This window comes from Schistocerca nitens, chromosome 4 (assembly GCF_023898315.1).
Source record: "Schistocerca nitens isolate TAMUIC-IGC-003100 chromosome 4, iqSchNite1.1, whole genome shotgun sequence".
NCBI classification, from domain to species: Eukaryota; Metazoa; Arthropoda; class Insecta; order Orthoptera; family Acrididae; genus Schistocerca; species Schistocerca nitens.
In genome coordinates, this window is record NC_064617.1 from 74,907,889 (window position 1) to 74,923,371 (window position 15,483).

A 15,483-nucleotide genomic window follows, 5' to 3' on the forward strand; every position below is an offset into this window, starting at 1 on the left:
TGCATTTGTAGGGACACATGGCAATGACCTTGTTACCTCTGCCCACATATTCTCTATCTGGTTGATGTTCGGTGATCGTGGAACAAACGGCAACTGCTTCATCCTCTCTTGGCCCTGAAACCAATCTCGCACTGCTCTACTATGATGGATGGGTCTCTGCTCCTGTAAATACATTGTTATGTCGTTAGTTCATATATTTATATTTAAATAACGTATTTGTAATAAGCACAGTGTTTAAGAATTCATTCCCTGTCATAGATAAGTGATCTGGATTCAACAGTCCGATTAAGAATGTGGTTCACCCAGTCTATCATATGATGAGCGTCGTAGTCGGATAGCCACATTAAGACTGACTGGCTGAATCCGATTAGGACGATCTTGTATCGAAATGAAATTACAGAAATCGGATAATTTGAACGTCTGTATTGCAACAATGCTGCGCACATAAATTCCTATGATGGGGTAACAGCTAGCAACTGTCTAAGAAAAAGTGAGAAATATGTCTACTAGCAGCAATGTAACGTAATTATAAACCATGTTTATGTGATGGAAATACTGAGTCGAACAACACACATCTATTTCAGTGGAGGGAAGATACACCATATCGGATTTGCTGATGACATAATGACAATAATAATAATAATAAAAATCCCGTGTGGCCGATAGGGGAAACCCTCCCCCATATGGATGGTACCGTGGAAATCAAATACTTGTGGTGAACCAAATACTAACACAATCCTGAACGGCTACTCAATCCGTTGAACCCAAAATCCAGACACATCTGAGTGAAAATCACCGCTACTCTGGTCACCGTCTGTTAGCTCAATGAGCTTGGCTGAAAATATTTGCTTCCAAAGGCTTCAACACCCTCTGGTCCTGTCCGGTCCTGGTATCACCCAGGCCAAACCAATGAAACACAAGAAAACATGAACTATGCAAGCAAAGGTAACTTTATCCCAGGTGGTACACAACCTGGCCACCGATAGGCGGCAGTTGGATTTTCGCACTCTGGGGAGTCCAGGTTAGCACGGCAGAGAATATCGAAGATCTCTGGTAAATTTCCCTACAAGCAGAAAACATTCATTTGAAAACTAAACATCGATACATTGATCCAAACAAGAAACCTAAATAATCTCACAAAAGAAATCGTCCGCCAAAAAATTCTCATCCTTGCTCTTCAAGAACCACAATTAATTGACAATTAAAACTTGCATTACGGAAACCATGGCATCTTCAAAATACAACAAAAGGTAGCGAAACTCGCACCAATCCTCGGCATTGCATTTCTCGAACACAGATCTATCAACAACTCTGTCGAAGAAATCACACCCATCAACAATCGAGTTATGACTATGCTCATTCTGAGCCCCTATAAAAAATATACACTCATAAATGCACATGCCCCCACCAACATCGAAAATAAGGAAAACACCGAAAATGTCGAAAAATTGTGGAACACACTCGAAAATACTATGAGCAAAATTTACCAAGATGACGTGAAAATACTAATGGGAGGCTTCAACTCTCTATTTGGGACAGAAAAAACCTGTAGAAAAATCATTGGTACAAATTCAACACACCGAAACGCTTAGACCAACAGCACACGTCTGACTGACATTTGCCAACAATTCAACCACAAAAGAATGTCTTCCCACTTAGGAAGTAGCCTGTTCCCAAGAAACATGTTTGGCTACCAGGTGCAAGCTGCTTTCGTTCGCCTTTCGAGACTCGCTGAAAGCCAGATTTTTAATTCTTTTGTAGCACAGCTACAAGCAGGCAGATACAAACGCAATAAGGGAATCGTAAGACAACGCGCCTTGCTACTTTCAGTAACCCTTAGTGTCAGAGCGAAAACCTTACGGTACTGCCAAATTCATAATGACGACATATCTTTTGTTGTTGTGAATACATAATTATATCTATGAAATGCCACTTTTCATAATAATAGCGGATGATACAGGAAATGAAGTAAATACGGATCTTTTCGAAGTCAAAAGTCGGTAATGTCCTACTAATTCGTGTTAAAATACGCTCAATCGTCTCACAGATACTTAATGCTTTATTAAGATAGTCTGCCGTCGTGATGTTTCTGTAGTAAGCTGAATTTATTTTGTATTAGTACAGTGAATATTTTAATTGGATTTTCCGATAGTTTACTAAACGCAACAGTAATCATCAATGAGAAATTAATCAGCAAAAGAATTTTCTTTCACGATATCTAAAACGATCTGACAATGCTAAAGTTGTTTACAAATTCTACGCCAGTAGAAACCTACTGGTTTCAACGATATAATTATACCAGAGTAGTTTTAAGAGTATTTTCGTCTAGAAATGAATTGCGTCGACGGTTGATCGATCAAGAGCGGGAAAGGTAAAAAACTTAACAAATATATGACGAGAGGGACAAGTGCTTGAGAGAGGACTTCTCTATCAATACAAGTGCCTGAGAGACGACTTTAATTTCAATCTCCTGGATAGTTTTGTTTCTCAAATCAAGAAGTGCGTTATCATGCAGTAGAACATGTGATGTAGTTGTGTTGCTCGATTTTCTTACGCTGAGACCGAAAGGTGTCTCAGTTGTTGGCAACAAATTCCAGCTGTGTTTTGGTAGAATTCGTAGCCCAAAACTCACTTTTGGAGCTATCAGATGTAACATATTATGTTCACACTACTCTTTGCTCGAGTTTACGTCTTTTGGAGGGGCTCAGCCTTTCATTTCTTCTTAGGAAGTTAATGATAAAGGCATCATAACACGTCACCAGTTACAGTACTGCATACGAATGCTCAATGAGCGACCTGATGACGTTCAATAATAGTCACTCCGTTGATTTTTGTTGTTTCGAATTAGAGCATGTAGTACTCGTACACCAGACTTCTGAACTTTGCCTGTTGAATGCAAATGTCGCATGATGGTAAAATGGTAATCTATCACATATATCAGTAGTCGAGACTTGCTTAATGTGGAAAATCATTGATGCCAGAACGATCTTTGTTGAAACAAGAATATCTTTTTCTGGCGTATTTTTCCCAAAAGCACTCGCTCCACACACAATTCAAATCTTTCTAGCTGCCTCCTCTGCATTCACCCCTCTGTTATACCAAAAGTAAACGTTGTGTTGCAGATGTTACACCTATTTCCACTTGCGACTCAATTTTACAATGCTTAACTGTAGTTCATGATTCTCAAGTATGAAAATCCAGTGCTTAAGTGCAAGATGATAACTAGAACTTCAAATTCGAAAATGACAGTTGATACACTGACAGCGTCGCGCCGCGTTCACCTGAGCGGTGCCGGATTTCAGGCGGCGGGTGGCGCCTGGCCGGTGGCCGGTAGCCGCTGCAGCGCGAGGAAACGCTCGAGCGTAAGCTGTTATGATCGCGACGCAGCCACGAGCTGTCCTGCGGAATTGTTTCTGGAATACTTGTTATTGCTGGTGGGTAGAATGTTAAGCGAATTATCTTTGATGTTCAGTCGGACTAATAACTTTAGACCGACTGTGGGGGAAAACAAAAAAAAAAAAAAAAAAACAGTTGGAGGCGAACAGGCGACTTAAAGCTTAGAACGCACGACGCTTGCCACTTTTTTTTTTTTTTTTTTTTTTTTTTTTTTTTTTTTTTTTTTTTTTTTTTCGGGCCTCCTTCCTCCCCTACAGCCCGTCCTTCCGCTCGCCATTTGTGCCTTCTTCGGCTAGCTTCTGTGCTATGTTTGTTCCATAAGAGATAGTTGACCAACGAAGTAAATGTGTACAAGTGAACAAAATCCCTTCTTTTGGAGTTGTGGAAAGAAAATAGGTCCGCTACATTCTTCCATCATTGTGCGGTAGCGATTTTTATAGGAGAGCCAGACGTACTTCTGCCCGCTGGCGTCTCAGGGTTGCGTCAGCAACCTATTAGTGCTGCTACACGAGGGCAAAAGGGTAAACGAAATAGCCACCTTCTTGGCGCAAAAGGAATGAGAAACTTAATAGAGAATTTCATAAAAAATTAAGAAAAAATAAAAAAAAATAAAAAAAAAATATCGTTTAATCGTTCTTCAGCTCTGTCGGTAGGACAAAGTTCGGTTCAAGAAATTTGCGTAATTTTCTTTGTATTTCTTGTGTCGTTCGAGCTTTTGAAGTTCTGTCATCAGGTACATCCAGTAGTCTTCTGCACTCTTCATCATAGCCGTTGAGATGTAATGGACTGTTAGTCCTTTGAGCCAGTTGGCTGACCTTCTTTTGGTGTTAGGATATGGCACGTCATCTGGCAGAAGGACGTGTGTCGGTGTAATGGTGTTAGGTGACGTGCGGAGCACACGTGCTAGTTTTTGCCTGAAGAGATTCCACACGTCTTTCACATCGTCACAGACGAAACGATGTTCTTCGGTGTCGACGACATCGCAACTGGGACAGTTTGGTGTGTGTGCCAGACGTATCGCGTGCAGTTTAGAGTTGGTGGGGATTTTTCTATTGACTGCGAGGTACCACGTCGATCGCACATTGGATGGTAGATGGGGGTCAGATATGTTTTCCCATATGTTTTTCCAGTTATAATGTCGAAACTTGTTTTCTATTCGATTGCGCAATTTTCCTCCCAGCAAGGTGTTGTAAACCTCCTTAACCTGATATATGTCCTTCTCCGGTATTCTATGGCGTACATAGCTGTATTCCACAAGAAAGTGTTTATAGTGGTACAGCTCGTGGGAGATGTGATGCACATCGATTGGTGGATCTCTGCTGACTGGGGTGATTTCACGTAAGAGATGAGCCACTAAGGTCCGCGGTGATCGTTGCCACTGTTTATAAGTTTTGCTAACGTATAGCGCTTGCGCTTTAAGGTAGATGTCTGTTAGATGTAGCCCTCCATTGCGTGTCGATAGCGTCAAGGTATCATAGGAAACCTTAAATATCTGACCTCTGTTGACAAAATAACCAAGCGCTGCTTGCATTTGGCGTGCTATGGTGCGTGGCAGAGGAAGCACTTGAGCAACATAGTTTACTTTGGAGGTTATATAGGTATTGGCTAGTTGCACTTTTTGTATTGCATTTAAATTACGCAAGCTGTGTTGTTTTATGCTTGCTCGTAATGTGGCAAGTAATTTTCTGTAATTAAGAGCGGCTGTGCGGCGGATATTATTCGTATATTCTATTCCAAGGCATTTTAGTTTTTCCACAGTGCTGATACGTCCAGCGGCTCTGATCTCTATGCCCCTACCAAGATTCATAATACCAGATTTATTGCGGTTGAGTTTAGCTCCTGACGCCAGTTCGTAGGTCGCCACAACTTCAAGTACTGTAGCCACCTCGCTTTCGTCAGTCACAAGTACCCCTACATCGTCCGCGTAGGCTTGACATATGATCTTCTGTCCGTGTATATGTAGTCCACGGAGTTGCCGAGTCAGGGATACTAAGAGAGGTTCAAGCGCAATCGCGAAAAGCGTCATGGACATGGGGCAACCTTGTCTTACCGAACTGTGAATATTGATCGGGTGACTGAGTTGTCCGTTGACACTGATTCTTGACGTGCTACTCGTCAGTATGTTTTTCACGGAGGCTATAATTTTCTGTGGGAAGTGCATGGATGTCATACACCGGAACAGGTATGAATGATTAACTTTATCAAAAGCTTTTTCAAAGTCAAGCGACATCAGGGCACAGCGAATGTTGCAGGCTTCCGATATCGCTATAATGTCTCTGTAGTCGCATAAGGTCTGAAATATCGTTCTATCCTTTCCCACACTTGTCTGGTAAGCTCCTGTCACTGTACGAATAACTGAATTAAACCTTTGCATCATGATACGGGCGAAGATTTTATAATCACTATTGAGAAGTGTTATGGGTCGAAGATTCTCCACGGTTTTGCCTCTTGGTGTTTTGGGGACTAAGACCACTGTACCTTCACAGAATTCCTTCGGAAGGTCAGTGTCGGCATTTAGTATTTCATTGCAGACGAGTGTCAATTTAGCAATTATCTTTTCGCGAAAAGTTTGATAAAATTCAGCGGGTAGCCCATCTGGTCCAGGTGATTTATTCTTTGGACTCCTCGAGATGGCATCTTCGACGTCTTCGTCCGTTATTCTTGCTGCGAGCACATCAGCTTCTTCTGGAGTGAGTCGCTCTGTCGTCCTAGCAGTGAGAGCTTGCTGCTCTGTTTCATCTGTCTGTGTATTGGCCAGCAACTCACTAAAGTGTCGATGGATCTCGTCTCGTATTGCAGCTTGATCTGTCAAGAGTCTCCCGTCTGAAGTTTTGAGTTCCGTCAGAATTTTCCGTTTTTGTCTTTTGTTCTCTTGGAGGATGTGGTACATCGATGTTGTTTCTTCTCGTGTACCGTTCTGCAAACGCGTTCGTATTTTACAGCCTTCGAGATGGTGCCTCTGCAGGGTGAGCAATTTTGCTTTTATTCTGTTGATTTGCCCATAGTTTGTTATGATTGTAGCATCCCGAACGCACAAGTCTCTCAGACAGCTGAAGTAAAAGTCTAATGTCCGCTTCCGCCAGGCGACTTTTTCACGGGAGTAAGTTTTCATTGTCTTTATGATTGCGGGTTTCGCGCAGTTGAGCCACCAATTCAGCGCCGTACCATACAAGTGGAACTTCCTTTCACATTCTGCCCAAGTGGTGTGGAAGGCGGCGTGACATCCAGGATCCGAAAGATGAGCAACGTTTAGCTTCCACTGACCTCTCGCCCTGTAAGTGCCTTGTTTCTCTAAATTTATCGTACATATATACGCGATATGATCAGAGAAAATAGTGGGCCATAGCTCGGACTGTAAAACGTGTCTCCTTAAATTGGACGTTGCGTAAATCCTGTCGATACGACTGGCAGAATGGCTGGTGATATAGGTGAAACCGAGCTGATCACCATGTTTTAGTTCCCAAGTATCTAACAGATGGAATTCTCTGACGATGTTCTCCAGCTCCAGAGATTTGTTAAAATTTGGCGTCTGATCTTTGGGATTCAGCACGCAATTAAAGTCACCCGCAAATATTATTTGTTCAAATCGCACCGCGAAAAGGGGGGCGATGTCCTCCTTGAAAAATTCGGCCCTGCGGCGCTTGTTTCCGGTTCCTGACGGGGCATAGATGTTGATAAACCTGGTGTTGTTTATCGTGACAGCGAGACCTCTACTGTTCGGCAGTTTCGTCACGTCTGTAAGTAGGATCCCCTCTTTAGTCATAATCGCTGTGCCGAGGCTATTGTCATTGCCAGGATTGATGACGGCGTTGTAGCCAGTGATGTCGTCCAAACGGATAGCCGTTACTTCTTGCAGCATTAAGATGTCAACATCAGCGGCGTACAGAAAATCTTGGAGATTTCTCAGATTGAGGGTGCTGCTAATTTTATTTATATTCAAGGTCGCAATTCTGTACGCCTGCAAGGACGTCATGTGGACTATACCGCGTCAGGTGGGATACTATTTGCCAGGTGAAGTGGATGTGTGCTCTACTTAGAAGAAGTCGGCATCATCATCTTCTGCACGAGCGTCTTTGATGGTGGTTTGTTGCCGGGTGGACACATCTTGTCGACGGTCGGGTGCCGTCCGTCCTGAACGTTGTGGTATGTCAGCCATCTCTGCATCATGGTTTTGCTCCTCGATGTCATCCGCCCAATCACGCGTGCACGTAACTTCCCGCGTGTCCGTTTTTGGTACAGGTGGAGGGTCCTTCGGACTAGCTGGACCGTCTGGAATGTGGATTCCACGGTCGGGTTCAGTGTCCTCATTTCGGGTCTTCTTCTTTGTTGTTCGATCTTCCAGAGGAGTTGCCTGTGTCGTCTCCGCCAGTTCTTGGCCTATCTGTTTCGCCTTTTCACGCAGGATTGGCGCGATTTCTGCTGCTCCCTGTCGGGCTATTCGACGTTTCTTCCGTTTCTTCGGTGAAACAGTTGTAGGCTGCTGGTCATTATCCTCCGACGTGGCAACCGTGTCCTCTTTTTGTTGCCCGACTTCTTCGAGTGGTTTGCACACGCCTTCTTCTGCCGTCTTAGCCTGGTCTTGTTCTGCACGTCTGTCAGTTTCCTCGTCTTGGAAGTGTGCTGGACCTGTAGCTTCTGTGTTGCTAGTATCCATGGCTACGTTACCATCGGGAACGTCGGCATAAGCAACTACCGCCCTGTCGAAACACATGTCTGGGGCGACGTCACTGCGAATTGCGGCGGCGTACGTCACGGGTAGCGTGGCCATCTGACTAGGCGGGTCTCGCTCCCCAGTCGGCAGTTGCGTCACACGCCGTTGAACACACTGCGCGCGGACGTGTTGGGTCGAACCACAACCCGAGCAGGTTCTCGGCTGCCCATCGTAAATGATGATCGCTCGATATCCACCAATCCAGAGATACGATGGGATATGTTTCAGCATGTCAATCTTAACTTGCCTGACTCCATTTAATACTGGATACTTGTGCAAGCTAGACCATTTTTCGGCGACATTGCTGATAATGGTGCCATAGTCTCTCAGTTTGTTGTTAATCTCCTCGGACGTTATTTCAAAGGGGAGCTCAAAGATTCGAACCGTTCTTATTCCCATTCCGGCACGCGAAACCGTGACCTGCCCTATGTGTCCGTCTGAATGTTTGAATTTTGCCACCCCACCACATGCTTCTACAATTTGGTCGCACTTGTCAGAACTGGATAACTTAAGGAACACAGTCGGACTGACAATCGACAGGTGAATTCCAATCAATTCATCCACTTTGACCTTAAAAGTTTCTTCGATAAATGCCTCAACTTCGTAAGATTTCGGTCGGGAGTAGTTCGGATCGAAAATCAACTTCAAAGTATCGCGTCGCGTTGTCTGCTCCATTATGTCATTCTAGAAATGTGATCGTGGACTATAACTAACGCAGAATGCGCGCACTCACCACACAGCGCCGGCCGCTCGCAGCGACGATGTAAACACCGCAACAGCCGCTCCGCACGTCCGCACAGCACGGCCGCCGGCGGCGGAATGTAGACCACGGGCTCACATAGTCCGACAACGTCTCGGAAGTAGATAATACTTCCTCCTAACACTTCCGCATCTTACAGTGTTGCCAGATTGTGCATATGGCCGGACTTAGAGTTGTCAGGGGCGGTCAGTTTTATTGGCCACCTTAAGTGAATGACTCGGACTTAGTCTCTGTGGCGGCCGGCCGGCGGTCAGTTTTATTGTCTAAGACTGTACATGGGCACACACTCCTTCGTAGTCGCCTATTGTCACAAACGAGCCTCTCTCACACAAACGAGGAAACACTGTTGCAAACAGTTTATGGCACGGTTGCTGTTAGCGAGGATACTTTTCCCGGTACAACCGTGCCGCAGCCCGCCGATTGCCATTTGCCTGCCCAGACGTAAACACCATAAGGGCCAATTTCTGGTTCGTATACCAGCCATCGTCCCTCAGTTCTGCACTACTCGACACAAGTATAAACCGGAGTAAGCCGGCAGCAGCAGTGAAAATGATGACCGCTAGTACCGAAATGTGGACGCGTTGCTGTCATGGGCAACCAGGACCACCTCCACGAATTTTGCTCTCGTCTGAAAATTTCAGCAGCCGCCAAATCGCCGCCCCCTCCCCCGCCCCCCCACCCCCCGCTTACATTACATTTTCAGTCGTAGTCAACCTATAACACTCCTGTCTGCTACTATTGTACCATAACTTTAAAGCTGGAAACAGGCTTTGAAATAAAACTATTTTGTTATAGCAATTAAAGTATAAAGCAACAGAGCAGTGTTACCCTCTGGGAGGATTTTTGTTAAGTTGACCGTGTTGTACCTAACGGAAATGGCTTACCGGAAATGAAAGTCAGAACTACGTAAATATTTGAACAGTACCAAACAAAATTTTGCCTACCTGCACTGTTCAACGGATAAAGAAAACGGCCGCCAGCCTAACTAGGAAAGAGAATGATTAACATTCTCGTTTAAGAAAGTAGGTATAAGTAACTATAACGGACAAACACAACCTAGACTTGGCCACACGCGAGTGCAATGAACTCTAACACACATATGTTTTAAGATTGAAGCTAACAACTGGAGCAGCACAAAAAACTATTTGCAAAATTATAACACGTACAGAAAAACACTATCACTTTCAGGGCTTACACAAACTGAGTGGTCTTTATACTATTAATATGCACACAAGAGAGACAAACACTTAGTAATCATGAGTATATAATTTCCTACTATGCAATTTTCCACTTTTGCTACCATGAGACATAAAATTAATATTAATGTAAGATACTGACTCACTTTCTACGATTAACAACAGGTAGTAATGTGATCATTTACTAAGCAAAACGTTATAAGCCTCAGTCTTGAAAAATTGTAATTTGAATTTGGCAACAACACATTAATAGTCAGTTTTACTAGGAAAATTATTTCGGCAAGCATCATTAACTTTAACTCACTCTCTTGCCACATTAACTTTAACTTTCACTTTACTATGTTCAAGAAGGTAGTTATTAGTAATTTGAGTTTTAACGTACTTTCAATAAGGACACTCGGTAATCACTTTAGTTCAAACGGAGAGGACCCTGAGAGGTGTTATGATGAGGAGAAAATTCAAGGTAGGTACATAAATTCAGATATAAATTACCTTATATTTCAGCACAATAACACATCCATTAAGCTGATCCTTCACTGTACATCATTATAGTATTATGTTACAGTGATTCCGCAATGTGGTGGCAACTGCATGTTGGTAGGTGGAATTGCAGGCAGAACTGCTGGACTCTGTCATTTCTTGGTGGCGATGATAGATACAAATTCCAGAATAGCCCAGCTATTTATCCATCCATCCGAGGCATTGGAAAATAACAGAAAAGCCTCTCTCGAAACCAGCACTATGCAACTTTTACACGGCAGTGCACGGACTCGTAGCTCATCTCTGACTGCTGGCTCGTCCCCGACTGACTCTTGTTCCACCTTTTCCACCTAGGCCAACCACAATTTGCGCGCGCTACACAGTTCCGTTCCCGAGGGGAACCACTACACCTTTTACATACAGAATAACTAAGAGCCCTAAGTGAAGGTCAGCAGTTTACATAATAGCAAACAAACACATTAAATAAAACAGAACATTTTCACATATTGACACTTCTACAAAAAAATTATTCACACAGAATTACAATTATATACAGTAAGTTTTGTTCCCTCCAAATGGGACAAAGAATTTTAAATTACAGATACACTACTTTGCATAGAATCAAATCACGACATCATAGGCTTGACAAAGAAAAGAGTATACAATTTTATGTTATCGATTCAAACACATTTACAGACGATCAACAATGTAACATTACATAAAGCAAATAAATAAATAAATAAATAAATCCATACAGCATAAGAGCTGTGGTGTTACAAACCTTTTCCGTAAAGTCATTCATCCACGTCGTTTTATTTTCACAGATCACACTTACCCATACATCTTTCTGACGTGAGTGTCTCTTTAAGACTAGAGCCACGTATGGGTCACCAGTCAGTGAAACAAATGGTTAAAATGGCTCTGAGCACTATGCGACTCAACTTCTGAGGTCATCAGTCGCCTAGAACTTAAAACTACTTAAACCTAACTAACCTAAGGACATCACACACATCCATGCCCGAGGCAGGATTCGAACCTGCGACCGTAGCAGCAGTGCGGTTCCGGACTCAAGCGCCTAGAACCGCTCCGACACAACGGCCGGCAAAACGCTAGTACACACAGAACATTACCACTTGACTGGTGTGTTCTGATGTGTGCTTTCAATCGCTGAAACCCACAGTGACAAAGACCCGTTACCTTCAGCTTCGAGACGGCGTACCTCACTTGGAAAGCATTTCCGGCTGGGTGTCGATATGAAATTTTGCTCCGAATCCTCTCAGGGACCGATTCCTAGTCTTCAACTCCATTTAGCAAAATCATCCCGTATTGCACAAAAACAAAAGTGTAGGTCAGATTTTCAAAGGGCAGAGTGAGTTTTCGTGCGATACCTGTTTCAGTATAGATTGTGATGTTCTGTGCCAAATCTAAAATTACTGATGTATCCATCATTTCGTAAATGTGAATGTGCCTACTTGAATGGTCTGTGCGACTGGAGGAGATTAGTGTTAAAGGTCTCGTCGACAAGCAGGTCATTAGAGACGTAGCACAAACTCGGTTTAGGGGAGAATGGGGAAGGACATCAACCGTGCCGTTTCAGAGGAATCATCCCGGCAGTTGCCTGGAGTGATTTAGGGAAATCACGGAAAACCTAAATGAGGATGGCCGGATGCGGGTCTGAACCGTCGTCCTCCCGAATGCGAGTCCAGTGTCTGTGCGGCTTGCTGCCTGCAGCGTGTATAAACGAGCAGCATTGCCACACTCGTCGCACAACCTGCAGCACTCCTTGTGACTAACTTCAGTAGCTCTCCTGCTCGTTTGCACGTTTTAAAGTTTTGCACTATAACTAATAGGATTAATGTCAACGCTTTCACTATCGGCAATTTTTATCGTTACTGCACCGTCCAGGTGCTCTTTGGCACCATCCACTTCCCCTATCGCGACCGACCGTCGTTTCTTCATTCATGTCTTCACCGGACGGATAACATTCCTCGTCACCTGCCAAACTGTCTGTAATCGAGAGGCAGCCCGACGCTGTCACTTCGTTACGGCGCTGTGTGGTCAGCCCATTCAGTGTCGATCCTTGTGCCTCGTACACTGCTCCCCGTCGGGTTGGTGGATTCCTGTTCTCGGCTGACTCAGGGGTGGCCGCCGATGTTCCTCCCACAGCGCTACCGATCCTTCCCCGCTAGCTGTCACCTCTAGACCCTCTTCTGCAACTTGTACGACTTCTCTTCCCGAGCCCCTGACAGCGGCATTCTTAGGATCTGGTAGTGTTGACATTTGCGCAAGGCCAACTGCTTCTCCCGAAGCTAAGTTGTCCACCCTCCCCTGCACACACCCTTGTCACATCCTGAACACGTTCAGGTTGCTTTTAAATATTACGATCGCTCTACGTCCGCAGACATTGACATACGGTGGGACATGTCGATGAAGGTCAATCGTAGCCTGCCTAACATCGTTTAAGACTAGTAAGGTTTGGAAAGTTGTCCACTTTTCCGCCGTTTTACTCAGGACCATGCCGTACATTTGGAGAACTGAACTGACTCGTTCTGGAGTCACTTCGGAGGGAAGTTCCCATATGTCGTCACCCACTTGTCTACAAACTGTACTCATACATCGATTATCTGTATTCCCGTACAGGTCAGACTTCGTACTTGAAGGTCGCTTGCCCAGTATCGGCAGTCAAATACGATATTGCAGTGCCTGTGGGACATGCATGCATGTCCAAAGGAATTTTGCATCATAATCAGAGTAACACAGGCACTGCAATTTCGTATCTACCTGCCGATTTCCGGCAAGTACAACATCTGACCTGTACGAAAATAAACGTAATGGTTCTACGGAAGCCGGCCGGGTGGCCGAGCGGTTCTAGGCGCTACAGTCTGGAACCGCGTGACCGCTACGGTCGCAGGTTCGAATCCTGCCTCGGGCATGGATGTGTGTGATGTCCTTAGGTTAGTTATGTTTAAGTAGTTCTAAGTTCTAGGGGACTGATGACCACAGCAGTTAAGTCCCATAGTGCTCAGAGCCATTTGAACCATTTTTTTTGGTTCTACGAACACAGTTCCTAGGCGCGTGGTAGACGTCATATGAGGATTTGGGTCTGACCGTGAGTTGTGCATGGATAGCCAAATGGTCAGAGGGTTAGCTGCTCTCTGTAATAAAAAACTGAGTTAATGGATCAGTGATGAACTTGAACAAGCGTCATGGAACGTCTGCCCCGAACAAACAGAACGAAAAACGACGATCGAAAGAGATCCACAAAAAAAAGCTCATGATAAGCGGGAAATCTGAATCCCAGTCCGACACCAATTTTCACTGTCGTCATTCCATTCTACAGCTATTGGTTGTCTTTTGCAACTGCGAATACGTTCGATTTATTTTTGTTGTTCCTTCCTTCTCTGCCTCATCAGAATGATTGAATTTCAATCATTCTCTCATTGAGGCTATGAGTCGTTCACAGCAATGTATTTTTATCTTATTCGTATCGAAGGTGCGGCTATCTATCGACAACTGAACCGCGATCGTTTCGTGAAAGCTTAGTTTCACTACATCTTGCAAAAACATCTCTACTTTGAAATGCTTTGGTCGTGAATAGTTGTCATAAAAAGTAAATTTCAGAGTCCCCTAATGGGATACCATCGTTACGTCAGTATTACGTCCGATGTGTCCTAGCAACCACTCTTCTCACCAAGTTTACTCACCTCTCGCCTCGCCGCTCGGTTCGTAGCGGCACGGACGTAAACAGGTCACGTCTGCACTGCTCGCTTGCAACAAGCAGACTGACCACTACACCGTCCGGACACGCTGGTCGTCGACAGAACAGACACTACATACATGTTACAGAATCAGTTTGTTGTCTGTCTGTTGCTCTATCTGTCTGCCTCTTAAAAACTCTCTTTTGTAGGAAATGGTAGACGTAGTTGAAGTTTATGTGACATGCATACATCAGATAAAGTTTTGCATCGCCCCAGTTCCCAGAAAGAACTCCTGAAGATAGACGTTGACTATGGATATTGTATCACAGACACAGCCCCTTTGACTGTTCAGAGATGTGCAGTCACAGGACGTCGTGTTAGATTCAGACCGTGCGAAATAGGCTGCTGCGTGATGCGCAACTTCAATCCCGACGTCCACGGCGAGGTCCACCTTTTAACCGCGACACCATGCAGCGCGGTACAGATGGACCCAACAGCACGCCGAATGGACCACTCAGGATTGGCATCACTTTCTCCTCACCGAAGACTGTCGCATATGCCTTCAACCAGAAAAACGTCGGAGACGTGTTTAGAGGCAACCCGGTCAGGCTGAACGCCTTAGACACACTGTCCAGCGAGTGCAGCAAGGTGGATGTTCCCTGCTGTTTTGGGGTGGCATTACGAGGGGCCGACGTACGCCGCTGGTGGTCAAGGAAGGCGCCATAACGGCTCTACGATACGTGAATGCCATTCTCTGACCGATAGTGCAACCATATCGGCAGCATATTGTCGATTAATTCGTCTTCATGGACGACAATTCGTGCCCCCATATTGCACATCTTGTGATTGATTGCCTTCAGGATAACGACATCGCAAGAATTGAGTGGCGAGCATTTTCTCCAGACATGAACCCTATCGAAAATGCCTGTGATAGATTGAAAAGGGCTGTTTATGAACAACGTGACCCACCAACAACTCCGAGGGATCTATGCGGAATCGGTGTTGAGGAGTGGGACAATCTGGACCAACAGTGCCTCGATCCTCTTGTGGATTATATGCCACGTCGAATATAGTCATGCATCAATGGAGGAGGACGTGCTTCTGGGTATTAGAGATACCGGTGTGTACAGCAATCTGGACAACCACCTCTGAAGGTCTCGCTGTGTGGTGGTACAACATGCGATGTGTGGGTTTCATGAGCAATAAAAAGTGCGGAAATGATGTTTATGTTGATCTTTGTTC

At 44.7% G+C, this 15,483-nt stretch overlaps 1 protein-coding gene across 1 annotated transcript; it reads right to left on the reverse strand.

Moving 5' to 3' along the window:
• Positions 1–7,429: 7,429 nt before the first annotated feature.
• LOC126252123 (uncharacterized) lies at positions 7,430–8,050 on the reverse strand. Its single transcript, XM_049952989.1, has one exon. The coding sequence runs from the start codon at positions 8,048–8,050 to the stop codon at positions 7,430–7,432; it is 621 nt and encodes a 206-aa protein (XP_049808946.1).
• Between the last annotated feature and the right edge of the window lie 7,433 nt (positions 8,051–15,483).

Coding starts and splice junctions, on each gene's coding strand:
- LOC126252123 (XM_049952989.1), bottom strand. CDS start 8,050: ATGGATACTAGCAACACAGAAGCTACAGGTCCAGCACACTTCCAAGAC.